At 40.4% G+C, this 18,572-nt stretch overlaps 3 protein-coding genes across 6 annotated transcripts; 2 read left to right on the top strand and 1 right to left on the bottom strand.

Annotated features, from left to right (window-relative positions):
• Positions 1-2,080: 2,080 nt before the first annotated feature.
• Positions 2,081-3,970, bottom strand: LOC102707474 (protein trichome birefringence-like 45). Its single transcript, XM_040522605.1, has 5 exons — positions 3,609-3,970; positions 3,313-3,484; positions 3,020-3,198; positions 2,774-2,932; positions 2,081-2,694 (listed from the first exon to the last, which is right to left on the bottom strand). The coding sequence occupies exons 1-5, from the start codon at positions 3,926-3,928 to the stop codon at positions 2,361-2,363; spliced, it is 1,164 nt and encodes a 387-aa protein (XP_040378539.1). The 5' UTR covers positions 3,929-3,970; the 3' UTR covers positions 2,081-2,360.
• Positions 3,971-8,565: 4,595 nt separating this feature from the next.
• Positions 8,566-16,375, top strand: LOC102707197 (phosphoinositide phosphatase SAC8). Of its 2 annotated transcripts, none has more exons than XM_006649844.3 (20): positions 8,566-8,856; positions 9,028-9,102; positions 9,878-10,005; positions 10,123-10,214; positions 10,332-10,389; positions 11,284-11,340; positions 11,544-11,577; positions 11,827-11,907; positions 12,021-12,127; positions 12,611-12,697; positions 12,793-12,870; positions 13,414-13,478; positions 13,611-13,709; positions 13,856-13,955; positions 14,807-14,915; positions 14,984-15,056; positions 15,143-15,236; positions 15,598-15,684; positions 15,774-15,840; positions 15,925-16,375. In XM_006649844.3, the coding sequence occupies exons 1-20, from the start codon at positions 8,679-8,681 to the stop codon at positions 16,050-16,052; spliced, it is 1,797 nt and encodes a 598-aa protein (XP_006649907.1). In that variant the 5' UTR covers positions 8,566-8,678; the 3' UTR covers positions 16,053-16,375. The 2 variants fall into 2 exon arrangements, with proteins under 2 accessions (XP_006649907.1, XP_015691076.1); XM_015835590.2 differs by having other exon boundaries at positions 15,922-16,375.
• Positions 16,376-16,692: 317 nt separating this feature from the next.
• Positions 16,693-18,363, top strand: LOC107303953. Of its 3 annotated transcripts, none has more exons than XM_015835593.2 (6): positions 16,693-16,991; positions 17,238-17,399; positions 17,481-17,564; positions 17,640-17,737; positions 17,824-17,886; positions 17,981-18,363. In XM_015835593.2, exons 2-6 carry the CDS (start codon positions 17,360-17,362, stop codon positions 18,086-18,088), a joined length of 393 nt encoding a protein of 130 aa, XP_015691079.1. In that variant the 5' UTR covers positions 16,693-16,991; positions 17,238-17,359; the 3' UTR covers positions 18,089-18,363. The 3 variants fall into 3 exon arrangements, with proteins under 3 accessions (XP_015691079.1, XP_015691078.1, XP_015691077.1); XM_015835592.2 differs by having other exon boundaries at positions 16,693-17,094; positions 17,241-17,399; XM_015835591.2 differs by having other exon boundaries at positions 16,693-17,094.
• Positions 18,364-18,572: the final 209 nt, after the last annotated feature.

Here is an 18,572-nt window from a genome sequence, read left to right as displayed (position 1 = left end):
CTTTGTTTCTAAAGTACTTTTTTTCTCTCCCTCTACCGGCATGAGTTAGTTCAGAATTTCGTGACATGTTGATTTACCTCAATGCCCATATCTATTGTTTCTCGGATTTTTTTCAATGTTGTTGTATTTATAAAATTAGAGAACTTTCCACGATGCTAGATAAAAGTAAAATTGATTTGATATATATTACTTCTGTTTACATCATAAGGTTTTCTGTCACTTTCTAGATTCCCGTGAATATTAATGAATCTGGATATATATATATATATATGTGTGTGAGAGAAACATATTCATAGATCCATAGATAAAATCTAGCTAGGACCAAAATATCTTTATATATGAAAACACAATTATGGTTTCTATATAAAACTAAAAGGATAGTTGGATTCATGTACAACTCTTAAAAGAAGAAATGTAATTGGATTTTATATATAACTCTTACTCTCTTTTTGTTTCTACACATACTGTTGTAATTTATATGAAATGTTTTAAAAGTGAAATTAGATTTGACATACAACTCTTGACTTCTTTTTTAATACATGCAATATATTTTGTATAAACCTACATTGATCAATCTGTGCCGCCATATCTGGACCCACTATGATTCAGTGGCTCAAATCTCTTTTTTTCGATTAATGTAAGAATTTATAGCCTCAGGAGCGAATGTGTAGCTTCTTTTAATATTTTTTCGCGACCCACCCAACTAAGAAAACCTTGAACGGGATTTCACTCGTGAACCTGTCATATTGGGTTAAAAGGAACGCTCGAGAGGGATTGGTATTTAGCATAGTGTGTTTAGCAATTCCACACCCAAGGAGTCCACATTTGCTTCCACTACAAGGGCCTCGTATGGGCAATGTTTTAGCAGCCTGTTAGAGTGTGGGAGATATGGGCCAAATATTTTGCAGCCGTGACTTAGTACCATCCCATTGGACTGTGGAGATATGGATTCACATCGTCTACTATTATGATAATGATATTATAATTACTAACATATGAGTTTATATGAGAATGAGGCTTACATGTCAGTGGTCGTATGATACTGATATAATGTCAGGGGATCTCAGTCTATAAAGAGATATAGGCCAAACATTTTATAGCCGGTTACTTAGTATCAGAAAGGTAGACATTACAATCGAAAAGATTCTCGTTCAAAACTATTAGAGCTATAAGTTTACCCGAGTAATACTTAAAAATAAATTAAGCAACTTTAAACTAAAAATAGGTTCAAATAAATAACAAAAAGACATGCATGGCCCATTCAAGCTAGCCAAATACATGGCCCCAAGATAGTGCACCCTCACAAAGAACACACAGGAAAAAGAGCAAAGATAGGGTTGTGGAAGGCACGGAAACCGAAAAAGAAATGGCACATAAAAGTTAGAACATCCGCAATGTAGTCCCAATATAGCATCTAAAGTTGATCTTCTACATTGCTGAAGTTGTCTTTATAAGAGTACTTTGAACGAGATACCTATATCTACAAGGACCATCCACAATGAATAAAAAATTCATTCCCTCTTCACCCTCCCATCTATTACTAATTCTCTCTTGTCTATGGTGTGTGGAGTGTTGGATTATTTGATATTTTAGTGAAATGTGGAATCCACCTTAATACTCCTTACCAATGTTATACATCGTGGTGGTTGTAACATATTTCAGTGGTAACCACCGTAATACCCACTTGGACTATATATACATTGAGGATACTCAAAAAGAAGAAAACATGTCTGATTTAATCCTTTCGTATCATACAGGGGTGATAATGGGCCAAGGCATTTGTGTCTTTTCACAATGCTACTAAATCCTTAAATAATTTTAGCTTAAAAACCTATAAATTTCAGCCCACCTCATTTTGAACCTTGATTCGCAAATTTTGTATAGAAAAACTTGGACTCATTAACACCTCTTTCACACGTAGACGCAATTGATGGTATAACATCGTGCAGTATTTCTCAACATTCAAACAACATACGAACTTCTTAATAATCCAGTTGCTCATGAAAATACTTATGTATGTTTTGGTATCCCCGACCATATCTATGCGTGCGTATATTTTTCTGTTGTATATGCCCTCAAAATGCGTTTGCTCATTGTTAAAAATTCAATTAGTATTCCAACGATTAGCGCAGATCAGTTAGATCACTGACAGATCCTAGTACAGACATTCGCACTACAATTTGGCAGTGCAAGATCAATGATTGTACATTCTTCTCAAGCATGCGTGCCTACCGTCATGAATCACCACGCCTCACCTCGCACTAAATTAAGATCGTTACACAATAGAAACGAAATTGGCGTTGCTTTTGCTTGCTGCAGCCAAGTGAGAGCCACCGGCCGGCCCAGCGCGGGAGGTGGCGCTATCGGTAGAAGAGCAGCGCGTAGAAGAGCTGGTTCCACGTGTCCGGTAGGCCGGGGAGGCACCAGTGGCTGCAGTCCGCCGAGCCGCCGCCGCTGGCGCGCTGCGCCGGCGAGAGGTCGCCGCTGTACACCGACGGGTGTGCGTCCTTCCGCAGCGCCGACAGCGCCGTGATGTCGAGGAGGCGGACCTGGCTTTTCATCGACCGCAGCGTGGCCTGTATCACCCGGTCCTGCCCCGACGTCGCCAGCGGGGGCGCCGTCGCGTTCACCCCGGCGGCCGGGGCCGTCTCGCCGTAGCAGTTCTTGGACACCGGGCTAGCCCACTCCTTGGAGCTGACCAAAAACGAACGGTAATCACGTCGTTAGAGAATAATAATTAATAAGTACGTCTAGTGTATACAATGAGATTTACCTGTAGTGTGTGGGGGACATGGACTGGAAGAAGACACGGGTCTTGGCTGGATCGACGTTGGCGTCCACCCAGTTGGCCCAGGTTGCCATCCCGCGCTGGAACGCCACCATCCGGTCCATGTCCTCGTAGTACTGCCCGTCCGCGCCCATGTAATCCCACCTACAGATACATGCATGGGTCGACCGTGTCAAGAGGAACCCGTGTTGCAGAGGAAACTCTGGCGGGGCGCGGAGATCACGACGTTACCCCTGGAGCGCGCCGGTGTGCGTCCACCAGTGGCCGGAGTTGAAGGACAGCACGTCGGCGCCGCGCCACGCCTCGCCGTTCTCGGAGATGTCGTCCAGCCGTAGCACCTTTTTCCCCTGGGCCACGTCGATGTCCACCAGGTACGGCGCGCGGTAGAACGATACCACCAGACCGTAATCCTGCTCGTACGATCGACATACGTACGTACGTACAAATGATCTCTTTCTTTTCTTGATAGTAACATCGTGCAATGAGTGCAGCAGGGATGGAAAAGAAAAAAAAGAAGTACGCACCAGGAACTTGTACGTGTAGAGAGGGTCCACGGACACGAGCTGCGCCGGCGACTGCGGCGCGGCGGCGTGAAGCAGGCAGACGAGCGACTCCCACTGGTTCCGGCCGAGCGAGTCGCCGACGAACATCACCGTCTTCCCCTTCATCCGCGTCAGGAAGTCCGCGCCGTCAAACCTATAGCAGAATCGCCGCTCGTATCAGTTCGCTGCAAGCATGCACGCACACGTACGCATGTCGCCGCGTCGGCGTCGACCGATCACTGCCGCTTCACGCTCGCGTCCGTCGTGTATGCTTATACCTGGGTAGCTCGCAGCCGGCCGGCTTCCACCGGTACCGGAGGTAGTCGGAGTCCGGCCGGCCGTACAGCTGGCAGTTGAACTCCGCGTCGATGACCGGGCAGTTGTACCCGGTGTACGCCGCGCCAGTACTGCCATCGTCGCGGACCCAGCTGCCGCTGAAGACGTCGCAGCTCAAGGCGTCTTTCCGGCGGTGGCGCGCGAGCCCGACGGCGAGCGCCGAGGCGGGCGGCAGCGAGAAGGCGTCGAGGAACAGCAGGAGCACAGTGGAAGACACAGCGGCGGCAAGAAAGCCGGCGCCGTTCTTGCAGAAGAGCGGCATCGATCGACGGCGGAGAAGAAGGAAAGGGGAGGCAAAGGCGGCGCCTTTCCCCCGGCTGCTTTATACTGACGTCCGTTGATGGTGATGAATTTCCTGCTGCTGCAAGCAAGCAAAGCAATGTAGCCGCGCCAAATTATTTTGCTGTGCGATCCAAGCAAGGAAGCGATTAACTGATTAGCGGCAGCTCGTGGGGAAGAATATTGTCACCAATCGATAGATCGATTTGATCAGCGCACGGGGCAGTTCACGTGAGGGGTTTTGCATATCATCTTTGTACTAGTTTGCTTGGAATATATGCATCATATCCTATCTTTTCATTTATGTTTATATTTATAAGCTAAAATTTGATATTTTAACCAAAAATTTAGAGATAGTTTTTAGAGTTCTTACCGAATTTTACTTTTTTAGCTTTGACTTTTAGATCGCTAAAAATATTTATATAAAAGCTTTATTTATAAATTATTTTTTGTTTACAAATATATGGTACTCACCTCGTGATTTCATTGCCTTTGCCCTATCATGCACGTAGCAGCAGCTACACATGGAAAGGTTTGAGTTTTGGAATTCGTGTGCGCATCAATATGGAATCTTTAGTGTTCGCGCCTTCGTTCGTGGGGTGTGTTTCCAGATTGCACGTAGCGTCGTCCGTCTTCAGAGAATCAGAGTTAAGCAAATGTGAGCTGCCAAAATGGCGCAGCAAAAGTGAAGCATGCGTCAAGACAAGACGATTGGCTGGAGCCTGGATGTAAATGGAGAAGCTTGTCCATGTCGTTAGGCCCAGTGCCTGCCTTGGCCATGAGTAGTACATGTAACATGTCGGATGTCGGATCGGGCAAAATTTCAGAAACAGCTGCGGATGAAGAGAACCTGGTGGGCATATTTCTAGGATTATCCCCGCTTTTGTCCGGGATCTCCTGATATATACTCCCTCCGTTCTTAAATTTTTAACGTCATTAATTTTTTTATACATGTTTGATCATTCGTCTTATTTAATTTTTTTAAAAATATGTGAAATTATATATATACATATGCATAAAAGTATACTTAACAATAAATAAAATGATATAAAATTAATTAGTAATTATGTAATTTTTTTAATAAGACGAATAGTCAAACGTGCATTAAAAAATCAACGACGTCACACTTTGAGAGACGGAGATAGTTTATTGGGCAGAACAGAAGTGACTGCAAGATCGATTAACCGCAGTGACTCGTCCCCTGCACAACGTGACTTGATTCTACGGTTACTGTGCTCTTTACAAGTTGGAGCATAAAGAGTGAAAATATCTTTTGATCATGTAGTACCAGCTCTCTTTTTTTAAGCTCCCCCGTTAATTGCTGTTGATAAGGACATACTTCCCGAGGAAGAAAGAACATTCACATTTTACAAAGGTGATAAGGATTTATGTGCCTTTCTTGCATCAGAGCACCGTGGTAGTCAAAAAAAGATTGGCCGTCTTTCCTCTGCCCTTTCCCTTAAAACAACAGATTCCAACTCCATCGAAACCAGTTTGATGGCGAGTCTGTTTTTCTTTTCCTTGTTAATTATATCCGATACCCTAGGGAAAAAAAGAAGAAGAATAAAATGTATCCCGGTGCCTCATTTTCCGTACTCGAGTGGAAATGGAACAAAGTGACATAAATCTATCATATTTTCTCTCTTTTATAAAGATCTCTAGCTACCAGGGTGTATTTGGTTTAAGGATAGTGTGGGTTAGGGCATAACGAATACATTTTCAGGGTGTTTTGGTTTTGGGATGAGTGGGAATTTGGGATGGATCATTCTAAAATAAATATTTCCCCAACATTCGGGTTAGCATTGCTAAAAAATGGCAAACTAATTAAACTCACTTTTCTCTCCCATTAACAAAATGGGTCATCCCTTAAAAAGTATGACCATTTCATTTCTCATTCCAAAATCCAAAAGGATAGCTGGTACACATGCTTAGGGGTTGTTTAGATGGGGCTAAATTTTAGCCCCATGTCATATCGGATATTTGGATACTAATTTGAAGTATTAAATATGAACTAATCAAAAAACTAATTTCATAAATGAGAGCTAATCCACGAGATGAATTTTTTGAACCTAATTAATCCATAATTAGCAAATGTTTACTGTAGCATCACATACGCTAATCATAGATTAATTAGGCTCATTAGATTCGTCTCGCAAATTAGTCCAAGATTATGGATATGTTTTATTTATTGACCACATTTACTATTTATAAGAAATGTCCAAACATCCGATGTGACTAGGGGCTAAAGTTTAACGCCTATAAACAAACACCCCTTAATGATGTGTTCTTCTCCAAGAAATAAAATCATGAGTAAATAAGGAGTTTTAGCTTCACAACAATACAATCTTGACACAGACTTTTTTGCATATGAAATTCTTAGAAAGTTGTTTAAATCCTTTTTTGAACTTTATAAATACTTAATTAATTTGTTTGCATCCTCAATAATTATCGCAAATCATTTTTGTATTCGGCACACAAAAGAATAAGTAGTAAGAGCGATAACTCCCGATTAGTTACCATCAAACTCTTGAGTCGTGTATCAATGTTAGTGTTTGGCCAGAGCTAAGGCGCTAAGCATGTATAGGGCTCATTCGTTTTGAAAGAAAAATGAAGGATTTAGATTCCTAAGAAATAATTCTTATAAGAGTTTTACTCCCATCCTTTCTTTTATATCTCGAGGTACCGACACCTGTACCAAATCGTTTCTCACCATTAGATCTAGCTAAGTAGGATGTACACGGTTGGATCTAACGATCAATGTACATGGTTGGATCCAACGATCAGAAACGATTTGGTACCATGAGGTACCAGTACCTCAGGATACAAAAGGAACGACGAGAGTAAAACTCTTCTTATAAGTGTTATCAGTATGCAGAAACAAAGTATAAGGAACCAAAATAAATTTCCTTTTGGACTATATATTAGAGAACCAAGAAAATTTTATATTTTCTTTAAACTCTTGAAAATTTTTCTATAGATTGATGTGTGCATACAGTAACATTCCCCCATTTTACAATTTAAGATTTTTTGTTTTTACTGAGGTTATATGTATATTAATGAATCCAAATATCTATAGACGAATGTAGATTAGAAAGTTTTATGATATGAAACGGTGATAGTATTATTGTTCTACTTTTACTATTTTTATGAGTTAATATTTCTTCCTTCGGTACTTCGGCTCCATCTTTTTTTTTTCTCAGCTGTAGGGGTGGCCATTCTCTTTAGTCGTTCAAGAAAAATCAGTAATAAAAACAAGTGAAGACCAAATTCAAGTGATAATTTGTCACGACTGACCGATTTGGGTACTTGTCTCGGTCGTGACCAAATTATAAAAATGTCAGATAAGCAACAAATACACAAATCATCTAGCAATTCATAGATGAAACTAAATCATAAAAATCATCGAAAATCACAGAACACGGCAAGGCGGAGGCGAAGGCACCGCACCGGTTTCAAATCTACAGCCCAGGGCCCTCTCCTGCAGTGGATGAGGCGGTGCCGCCAGCAGGCTACAACGGCGGAGCGGACGGCAAGAACAACGTAGAAACGGCATCCGCCGTCAAATTGCAAGGCAGCGGAGACGATGGCCCGGATGACAACTGGGCCATCGTGCGCCGGCGAGGAGTGGATACCGGCGTAGTGGGCTTAAAGTAAGCGAGGGTGGTGACATCCAACGGCTGAGAACGAGCTACTAACAAAATTTCTTTGGTTTTGGTAAAGGGTTTTGGCTATACAACTTTCGATAGGTTTTTTTTTTAGCGAATCCGTTTGGTAAAATTCGATTTGGCCTTCCAGTTCGGTTAATTTCACTGTTCACACACCCATATTCAGCACAGCATTCCATGCAGCCTAACAGCGAAAGCTTGTGGAACCACTGTCTCGACTTCACGAGCTCATGGAGCGAGTCAAAACCCCACCCAGTGACCGCCTGGCCACACAGCCCAAAGGCCACCCAGCACCAAAAAAGGACGAGATGTGCGTCCAGTGCAATGTAACCATCGTCCATCACACATTCCATTGTTAACAGGTTCATACGATGTGACCTTTCTAGCCAGCGAGAGTGATCAGTGGATGATTTTCTTTGAGAGCCACGATGTCAGTGTCAAAGAGGTTTTACCATAGAAACTACCTTAGGATCTATACTGTGAGTGTCCTTAATAACATAGAAAAATTGTAGAGCTAACAACGACTCTTATATGAACTTGCTCTTAGGCTACATTCTCCCCCCTTCTGACCTTCATAACTTCTACTCTTCCATTTTTCATGAAAAAACTCTTTAAAAAATATATAAAAAACTATTTAAAAGTATATTAATTCATTTTTACGTTTTAGCTAACAGTTAATTAAGCACGCACTAATCCCTCACTCTAGGTCCCCAATCCCCTCCCTTGCTCCATGAACAAATTCAATGTGTTCTCGAGTTAACGTTAGTAAAAGATTCCTTGGATAAATAAAATAGAGCATTGGATTAGTACATGATTAATATATTAGCTAATATTTTAAAAACGGATTAATATAGTTTTTGGAAAACAAATGGAACATTGGAACACCTGTTGCGGGCACCTCCCGGCTCCCGCCCGAGCCCCACCCAGGTGGCCCACGTGTAGTGAGCCACACCCGTTTCGCGTTCCCCTTTTCTCCCTCGCTCACGGATCCGGGGTGCGGCCGGGCCACCGATCCAGACGTAAACCGAGACGCCACTCGCCACGCGTGCCCGGAGCCGGACGCCGCTGATGGCGACCGATGCCGACGACGCGCCGCTGCTCGCCGAGGAGCCGCTCCGCCCCGGGGCCTGCAGCCGCGAGCTCGAGCTACGGGAGTTCCGCGACCGCTACGTGATCCGCTCGATCGACGGCGGCGGCGCCTTCGCCGTCTCCCGCTCCAACGGCTCCCTCTCCCGCCTCTCCGCAGGTCAGCTCCCTTACCGTGAAGCGCGATACCGCCCGCTTCGTTCCGCTACAGAAAGGGGAAAAAAGGGGGTGGGGGGGCGGGATCGCGGCTCGGTTCCGGTTGTTGATTGGTTTGGGGTGCCTGGCTCGTGAATCGGCGGTGGTTTTATCCTGTGCATTTGTTCGGGTGCAGAGGAGGCCGCGGCGGGAAGCGATTGTAAGGTGTCGAAAATTTATGGAGTGGTTGGCATGATCAGGCTGCTTGCCGGTGAGTCGCCATTTGTGTCTAGCTTGTGGTTTTTCCTTGCGTTCAATTTGGATAACTTCATTTGTAGTTTCTGCTTGCACAACAGTGATCTGATGATCTGATCTAAATTTGCACACGGGACTGATTTATCTGGCATGTAGTCACAATTTCCCAACAGGGAGAAATATTTCAAATATGATTGTTTGCCTAGATGTGTCCGTTTTCCCACCATTTAGTTGTGTACTGATATTAATCGTTATTAGTTAACTCAAGTTTAATAATCCAGTTTAAAAGCTTCCCTGTTTAAAAGTCGTAGACGCTTGACAAGTAATTGCAGTTTATATTACTTGTTCAGTATCCAAATTTGGAATTCCTGATACTAACTTATACTGTGATAATTTCTGCATTTCAATTATTTCTAGAATTTAGTGACTTGAATGTAGTTTTTATTATACATGCTAATTCCACATTGCCAGAAAATACATAAAATTGGATTGGTCCAGCAGAAAATTAAACCCAAATACTCTTTGCCATATGGTTAAGCATATGGCAGTGTAGCATACTAAATCCATTTTCTTAATAATCAAGCATGCATTGCATTGCTCAGAACAATCAAACCTATGTCTGATAGATAAACTCTGGAAATATTTTTGGCATGGAATGTTAGATGAAGGAAAATGGTTTCTTCGTGTCTTCTTGTAAAGTTCTCCATGTTATAACTGCTAGTTGTCTGTCAATTTTTTCGAAAATATAATTTTATGTAGCGGGCCTTCCACCTTTTCCTTTTTTTAATCAGGAAACTATGTACTTGTCATCACTTCCCGAAAGGATGCTGGCTCATATCAGGGCTCCCCTGTTTACAATGTGAACTCGATGAAATTCTTATGCTGCAACGAGGCTATGAAGCATTTAACTGCACAGGAGGTATAGCAAAATTGATTAGTTAGCATGCAATGGTATCCATATTGTTTGCGCATTGTTTCTCTTTATCTGATATTTTTGGTTGCATCATCATCATTTGTGCATGCCATCTGAATGCAGAAAAGGGATGAGGCATATTTCATGTCTCTCCTGAGAATCGCAGAAACTACTCATGGGCTGTACTACTCTTATGACAGGGATTTGACACTAAAGTAAGTATCAAGTTATGCATGTCTGTGGATAAGGCAATTAAAGTATCTATATGTGCACATCCTTGTGATAAACTTTATCACTAGTCATTTTCTGTTATATGAGTTATTACCTCGTAGCTTGCAGAGGGCATCAAAGTTGCCTGCCAGGCGAGTACATAAACCACTGTGGAAACAGGTTAGTGATGATTCACATTATAATTTAGTACAATGCTAATTCCCATGGCATTTGAGTCATCGTAGTTGTTATCTTTGAAAAAAAAATCTATATATCTATTCTCTTTACTTATATCTTATTTTGTTCCCTTTTTAACTTGCGTGCATTTTTGCATTTATAAGTCTGATTAACTGAACTCGTATAATAGCTGAAATACATGTGTAATTGCAAAATGATAACAAAATGCAAAGCCTGAAATGTATTTGAACTTGATATATGGAAATTTGCAGCTAAGATTCAATTTTAACCATTACATTTCCTTAGACAGTTGAATTTTCTCCTGTCCATGCTTGACAAAAAAAATATCTTTGAATGTTGTTTTTGTAAATGTATTATCATTGGAATATATAAAACCTATAATATTATAAAAGTATCCTTAAATCATAACAGCAAATTTACTGATGTAGTATTAAGTTTAGAGTGTTTGGTTGCATGGTTTTTTAATTGTCAGTAAAAAAAGAATAGAGGGAGCAGCTATTGTTATCATGCACTAATTTGTTCCATTGGCATTGTGCATTTTAGTAATTCTCGACTCAGCTGATTTTGGTGTATTGCTAACTGTATTTATTCTATCTATCAGTACTCTATGCATTTCTTAACTATACAATAGGATATAATGAACTGGATGTGTACATTTGCTTGAGCTTCCCCGCAGAAATGTCACTGCTAATGCATGCTCTATTGCACCGTACTATTTGAAGCTTGATGTGTCACAGCCATAGTGAGCGTAATAGTTGGAGACATACTAGCTAAGTTACAAAACTATAAAAGTCTTACTCTGTTTCCTGACAAAGAATCAATCAATCTACCCAAAATGCACTTTCATACTAACATATCTTTAAGTTTGTTTTTCAGGCTGACCCACGTTTTATTTGGAACAAAAATTTGCTGGAGGAGTTTATTGAATCTAAGGTAATCATATACTATCTCTGACCTTAAACATAAGGGATTTTTAAGAATGAATCTGGAGGATGAATCTGGACAAATGCTTGTCCAGATTCATCCCTAAAATACCTTACATTCTAGGACTGAGGGAGTATGTCTCAATTAAAATAGTTAATTATTTTTCCTTTTTTATATCCTGCTTATTCTTCTGCGCCTTTTTCCTTTTGCAGCTTGATGAGTTTATCATCCCACTGGTCCAAGGGAATATCCAAAATTTTAGAAAATTTCGATACATATTTTATATTATTATCTTTACTTTTCAGTTTTCACTGGTTTGCATCGAGCACTTACCTTCTACACGTAATGTCAGTCTGTTTTGGTGCCCAGGAGGACAGTATTTGTAGACGATTTATCTGTGTAGTTGCTGAAAATGTGTGATACAATGCCCATTTTTTTTTTACTTTCGGTAGAGAAACATGCTTCAGCAAGTTGTTGTATCCTTAACTATTTAACGCTTTCGGACAGTGCAATTTACCTTGAAGGAGGCACCTGTCAGAATAACATTATTCTCACGTAGATGCAACAGGCGTCTAGGTTGTACTTCCTTTCTCCTTTGACATTTCAATCAGAAAGTTGCAGTATGAGTTACATCACAAACATAATGGAACTTTTCCAAATTGTGGTGCACTTACATGCATTCAATGCAGGAACAAGAATGTGGAGAAGAGGTGCAAATCTTGAAGGTGCCACAGCTAATTTTGTTGAGACAGAACAGCTGGTAGAGTATGAAGGTTTGATGTCTTCATTTATACAGGTGGTTTCTTGATACAACAAATGAAATTCCTCGTTGCTGAATGATCATATTCCATAGCTTATTGACAAGGGAGCTTAATAGTTAATATTTAATGGATATTAGTGCTAGATTTTATGATGGCGTTCATATTTGATTTGTACATACTAACAAGTTGCTTATCAAAGTAATAATACCATCAGTCTACATCAAAAAAATAATTGTGGCATTCAATGTGATAAAAAATAGTCATAAATTCATATTTTCAATATGAACAAGAATCGGAAGGAATCTCTTCCCTCTGTAATCCAATGTTACATAATTTCTTCTCCTTGCTCAAACAACATGGGGTTCACAGAATATCTTACAGTTTTATTTTCACTTGTATCATGCATAACTGTGGTGTATATCATTTATACTTTTTAAGGAACATGTACAACTTTGGAGCGTCAGTTAGTTTGATGCTTCCCATTTCCAGTGCCTCAAGCTTATTCATTCCCTTTTTAGGTTCGAGGCTCCATTCCACTTCTCTGGGAGCAAATAGTGGATTTAAGCTATAAACCATGTCTCAACATAATTCAACATGAAGAAATGGTAGGAATCCATTAATCTACTGCCTTTTAGTTTGCACCGCTAATGACCTTTCACACTGACTGTGTTGGTCTCTCTCAAACTACTACTGTTTACAGCCGAAGGTTGTCCAACGCCACTTTCATGATCTTTCACAAAGATACGGGGACACAGTTGTTGTTGATTTGACAGATAAAGTAAGTTCTGTGCTCATGTTGATGTTATGAAATATTAGTCTATCTAATATAATAACTGAGCATTGTAACACTGTGAGTTTTTATCATATTTAGTTGCTAATGGTACGATGAATTAATGATTTAGTGTTGTCTTCACAGTATGAGCTAAAATTTATGAACTTATATCCATGTAGTCTCTTTGCTTGGTTCAAGACCAATAGCCAAACTTGTGCTATGATATTCTGTTCTTTGTTTACTTGTTTGCCAATCTAGATTAGCTAAGTGAACATAAAAAAATGAAGTATTTTTGCCTTGTAGCAACTTCACACCTTTTTTTCAAAAAAAAAAAAAGTACAACAATCTAGTATTAACCCTGTATAATCCAATTTATATGAAGTTTGTAAACATATAAGGTATTTCATGCTTTGTACAATTGTACTGAGGTGTTGTGTCTCATGTATTTCCATTTGGTAGTGCATAAACTAATCTGGATCTAGTAAATTATTTATTTTGTGTTATTGTGGACAGAAGACAGTTCATCTAACTAGGTTTGTTTGGTTGCAGCAAGGTGATGAAGGAAATTTAAGCAATGCATTTGCTGCTGAAATGGAAAGGATTCCTAACATCAGGTACTTCATATTATGTGAAAATTGTAAGATATGCTTCTATTGTTTTGTGATTATACAGGTGGTAAAATACCTCCCCTGAGATTAGCATGTATATAAATTATATGTTTATGCTGATGTGCACTTTATCTACAGGTATGTGCATTTTGATTTCCATCATATCTGTCGTGGAGGGAACTTTGATAATCTGCAAGCTCTATACAATCAAATTGAGGAAGCTATTCAGAAACAAGGGTAATTTTTAAATACCTTTAAATACCCAAGATCTAGGCTTACCTTTTGTTCCTGATCTGAGACTACTTTAAGATTTATTTGAACTACTGGAGGTTTAACTATGGCGAGTAATTTGCTCTTGATTAATTTCGGGGCCAGCTGAGCAGATATTTTCTTATCAACACCAAAGGAGAGATATTGCTGGAGCAAAATGGCGTAGTTAGGTCCAATTGCATAGATTGCCTGGACCGTACAAATGTAACTCAGGTGTGTTCTGTCGTTTCTGTGAATAAAAGATAATGAAAATCATGACCGCGCTAATAACCTCCAGCTATATTTTGATAGCCCTTTGCATGTCACACCAATATTCTTCTATCTTGCCAATCCTTCAGATTGTTATTGCACTGATGCATATGGCTCTAGTTAAGTTGAATTGTTATGTTATTGAGCTAGGGTGTGAGTTGCTTAGTAAACAGTTCCGTTGCATAGCTCAAGCATGTCCTAAATTTATTTGGATAGATACATGTTAATTGCTACATATGTTTTAAAATATAAGAGTTTCTAGGATTAAATCTCATCCTACAATGTACTATTTACACACTACTAGTCCCAACAATCACTTCCCATTCAAATTTCTTCCCATATTACCCCCACCTATCCTCCTACATGCATTCATTCCACATTTATTAAGGGCACAGCGCACCAAAGTTTTTTCTCCATAATACTAATCTCCACTAAACAACCTAGAACAGAGGGTGTAGTGATTTTTTTTGCTGGGCTAGCCAGAAGGGTGGCTGCCAAATTTCATTAAGATTTAGAGAATGTACAGGTGAGGAATTAGCAATGTGTGTTTCGCAACTTCACATGCTGTAATTTGCTGCTTTGATCTAATGAGCATCCCTTGAGCAAAATAGCAAGCAAGGAAATGATTTAGTATTGCTTCCAATGATCCCATGGGACTAAACTGAGCACGCACCATGGTATAATACTTCATTACCAATGATTGATGACAAATGCACATGCTGAAAAAAGATGATATACTGCTGTTTAGTATGTTTAATGATCTAATGACTATGTTATCATTAATCCCTTTTTACCACCTTTCTTTTGCTTTCCAGAGTTTCCTTGCGAGAAAATCATTGGACTTACAGCTGCAACGTATGGGGGCTCTATCATCATCTGGCAGCATTTCTCAATCTGAAGACATCAGTGATGCCTTTAAAAAAAGTAAGGTTCTTTTTTTTTTGTCTACTATAGAAACCAGGACAGTTTATATATATTCTCATACTTGGCAGTATGGGTTGAGCATGGAGATGAGCTAAGCCTGGAATATGCTGGTTCTTATGCATTAAAGGGGGACCTAGTGAGGTAAATTATACCATTTATTGTTAAATTAATAATTCTTTGATCAATTGTGGTGCATTTGTATCCATGGTAACAACTTAATATCACAGGTATGGAAGGCAGACATTACCTGGATTGATTAAAGATGGCATGAGTGCTCTTTCACGATATTATTTGAATAATTTTCATGACGGAGTGCGACAAGTAAGTGGTATCCATGCCAGTTCTGATACACATAGGAAATTGCTTCCCTAATATTTGCTCTTGTCAAATCATAATTTATTTGTCAATTATCCTTTCAGGTGCTTCTTGTATTAGTTTGTAATGTACACTGTCTGAGCACTTAACTAATCTTTGCATGGTCTAGTAACAGTTCTATGGATGTACCATTTTATATACAACTTTAATTTAACGTTCAAAAAACCAACCATTTGAAGCAATTATTTGCTGTAACTCCTGTCCTCATGCTAAACCATCTATTTTAAAACCTTCTGCTTTCTGCAGATTATATTCTACAAAATGTGCTCTTTCTTGCTTCTTTTAATACTTCATTACTCATCTTCAGGATGCTCTAGACCTTATCAGCGGGTACTATGCGGTCAGCAAAAGCATCTCTTCTCCTTTTCAAAATGGTGGATTTGAATCTGCAACGGTAATCAGCATTTTCATTTTTTTCCTGCCTTAGCAATCAGCATTTTCATTTCGATAATGGGGGTTACTGCTCATATTGTTTAACTGCAGTATCTTCCTGTGGCTTCGGCGATCATAGTTGGTGGGATTACTGCCACCACATTCACTCTTAGTCAAGGTCTGCCTCATTCTCGTTTTCACCTAAGAAGTTCCCATAGTATGATGGGTGGTTTTTACATTTGTGATATCATCTTACCAGCAGTTGGACGGAATGCACAACACTTCATCACCTCCATTATCTGTGCTGGTTTGACTGCCGGAGTGGTAGCCTTGGTGAAAGCAAATGGAAAGCAGTTTTGCTCTAAACCTCGTTTGTGTGGTCTCATATAATTCTCTATTTACACCGATGACACTGACATGAACCATCCCCTATGTTTGTAGTCCTCAGTACCTAAAAGAGAAAAGAACCTCAGCAAGTAGGAGTATATCTATAAGACTAACTGGCCCTGTAGACTAACACCTTAAATTATACTCAGTTTTTTTTTATTTAGTACACATTGTCATAAGATTTTGGTGATGAGCCATGTAATGAGCGACAGATGGCCTTCTGGTCCTGTAAACTGAAGTTAATATGTAACAGCAGATTTCTTCCTATTCTAATTGGAATATCGTATGACAGTATGCAAAATTGCAGATGTATTTCCTCTGCTCCAAATGTAAGATCTAACCTTAGCTAAATTCATATGGATGCTAATAAATCTAAGCACATATATAAATGTATATATTAATTAATTAATAAATCTATGCAATATAAGAAAATCATACGAGATGATACGAAACGGAGTATGTTCTACTAGCTTGAACGACTGTTCAGGCTGGTGAAAAATTCAGGTTTTGCATGGTGCGAAGGTGGCAAACTGGTGCTCACATGATGGCACCGCCAGAGAGCAGATGGTTGGTAACAAAAACAAGGGAAACGAGTTTGAACGACCTTCCTCTCACCGGTTTTGTATGTACCTCATAGGTTGTTATAAACTTGAAGGAAGAAGGAAACAAATGCGTTTTTTTAATGTTTGTGCTGTTGCCCAATAGCCATTGGTACCTTTCTGTAATAGAAATGGGCTACACAGCTCAAGCAGCAGGCTTCCAGCCTTGTTCGGTTGTTTCAATGCCCGTATCCGGGATAGTTAAAAAAAGAAAAAAAATAAAGCGGAACACAGAAGTGTGGTGTCCAAAAATAAACACCATGCTTTCCGCGGCAACACACAAATCAAGGTGACCAAATGAGATAGTAACCTGCAAGACTTCATAATTCCTTTCATCTCTCTGGTTGGTGTCAAATTCGTGTGTCTGTTGATTTTTTTTCCCCCTCACGTTGCTCTGGGTCTGAATCTGCTTCCTTTTTTTCCCCTCTTCCTGTGAACAACTTCAGGTACTTGCTGCGTTCCTATTGCACGGTCTTTGTCTCACGATTCCGCAATCGTTTCCACGCTTGAACTATTATGTTCATCAAGCAGCAACTTTTGAAACATTCGGTATGTTGCCTTGACCTGAAATTTCTAATGCGTGATACAGCAGCTAGCGCTCTTGGACTCCTGGTGGCATCATAAAAGAAATCAAAGGGGAAACGTCAAGCTGAAAGGAAGGGGAATAATTCTAGGTGTTTTTTCTTCAAAATCCTCCTTGTGCAACTGTCAATGGGAAACACCCATGATCCAACAGGAGAATTGACAATTGGTGTGCCCTCTCCCCATCTCTTTCTCATTCATATTTACCTGAAGGCCCTGAACAAGAAATGTAACTAAGGGTACATTGCAGACGACATAAAGATTGACGATGAAGCAAGACCAGAACCAGCATCAACCCCAAGGTCTTTGTTTAGTCGTAAGAAAACCAAAACAGGTATCGCTGCGGTTTCTGGCAATTCGAAAGATATAACTATACTCTTCTGATGGCAATGCTTAACTGCTCTGCTAGAGATGGAGAGAGAGAAATTATTTGAAGGGCCGAGCGACGTTCAGAAACCAAGAATGAAAAGCACCCAAGAGATCCTCACCAAATACAAATTTGGCGGGGTACTTTTTCCTTTTCTAGCCTCACCGATGCCGCGAATTGATCGAGTTTGATTTGTCCATCTGATTTACTCTGAATGCCGTATCAGGATGCTGCTGCAGCTGCAGCTCATGCAAAGGATAAGCTCAACGAACGGGGGGAGAAACTTGCTGTAAACGACTGTCTCCGTCCTTTTGCATTCAGTAAGCTTTAACATTTTGTCTAATGAACACGAAGAAACTGATTCTGGTTCTTTAATTGGGCAGAGAATAAGCCAAGAATCCGCTGAGCTTCAAAGTGAATCAGAGAATTTCGCCTCCCTTGCTCGTCAGATCGCAAAGTCCATGGAGAACAAGAGATGGTGGAAGCCATGATCCCTGGTTGGGTTGTACTACCATCCTTGCATAGGCTGCCTTCACTACGCTCTCTTAAAACACACATAAGTTTTGCCCTTACCATCTCTGTGCTGTGGCCATAAGCTGTACGTCCAGACTTTGATGGCCTGCACCACCCTGATTACTAACCAACCTCCGATGACACCAATGTGTTTAATGCAAGAAATCGTGTCCTCTGAACCACTATGTACTACCCCACCAGCTACTAACACATAGTTAATGAAAGCAAAGCAAAGGAGAGCAACGTGCTTTGCTTTCAGGCTTTTCAGCTGTGCCGTGCCGTGATGCTGTCTGCCTCCATCCATCGGAGTAGCGAGAGCGAGAGGTGACCTGATGGATGCACATGCGTCTCTCGTAGCGAGCAGTAGACGATTTGGATTTTAGTTCGATCCGGCCTCCCTGCGTTCTCTCGCTCGCTTGTCGGAATCGAGCGGCGACTGAGCAGAGCTGTACGAGGAGACGG

This window comes from Oryza brachyantha, chromosome 3, assembly GCF_000231095.2.
Source record: "Oryza brachyantha chromosome 3, ObraRS2, whole genome shotgun sequence".
In the NCBI taxonomy this organism is placed as follows: Eukaryota; Viridiplantae; Streptophyta; class Magnoliopsida; order Poales; family Poaceae; genus Oryza; species Oryza brachyantha.
The sequence above is the reverse complement of the archived record's forward strand: the minus strand, read 5'-3'. Positions and strand labels throughout refer to the sequence as shown.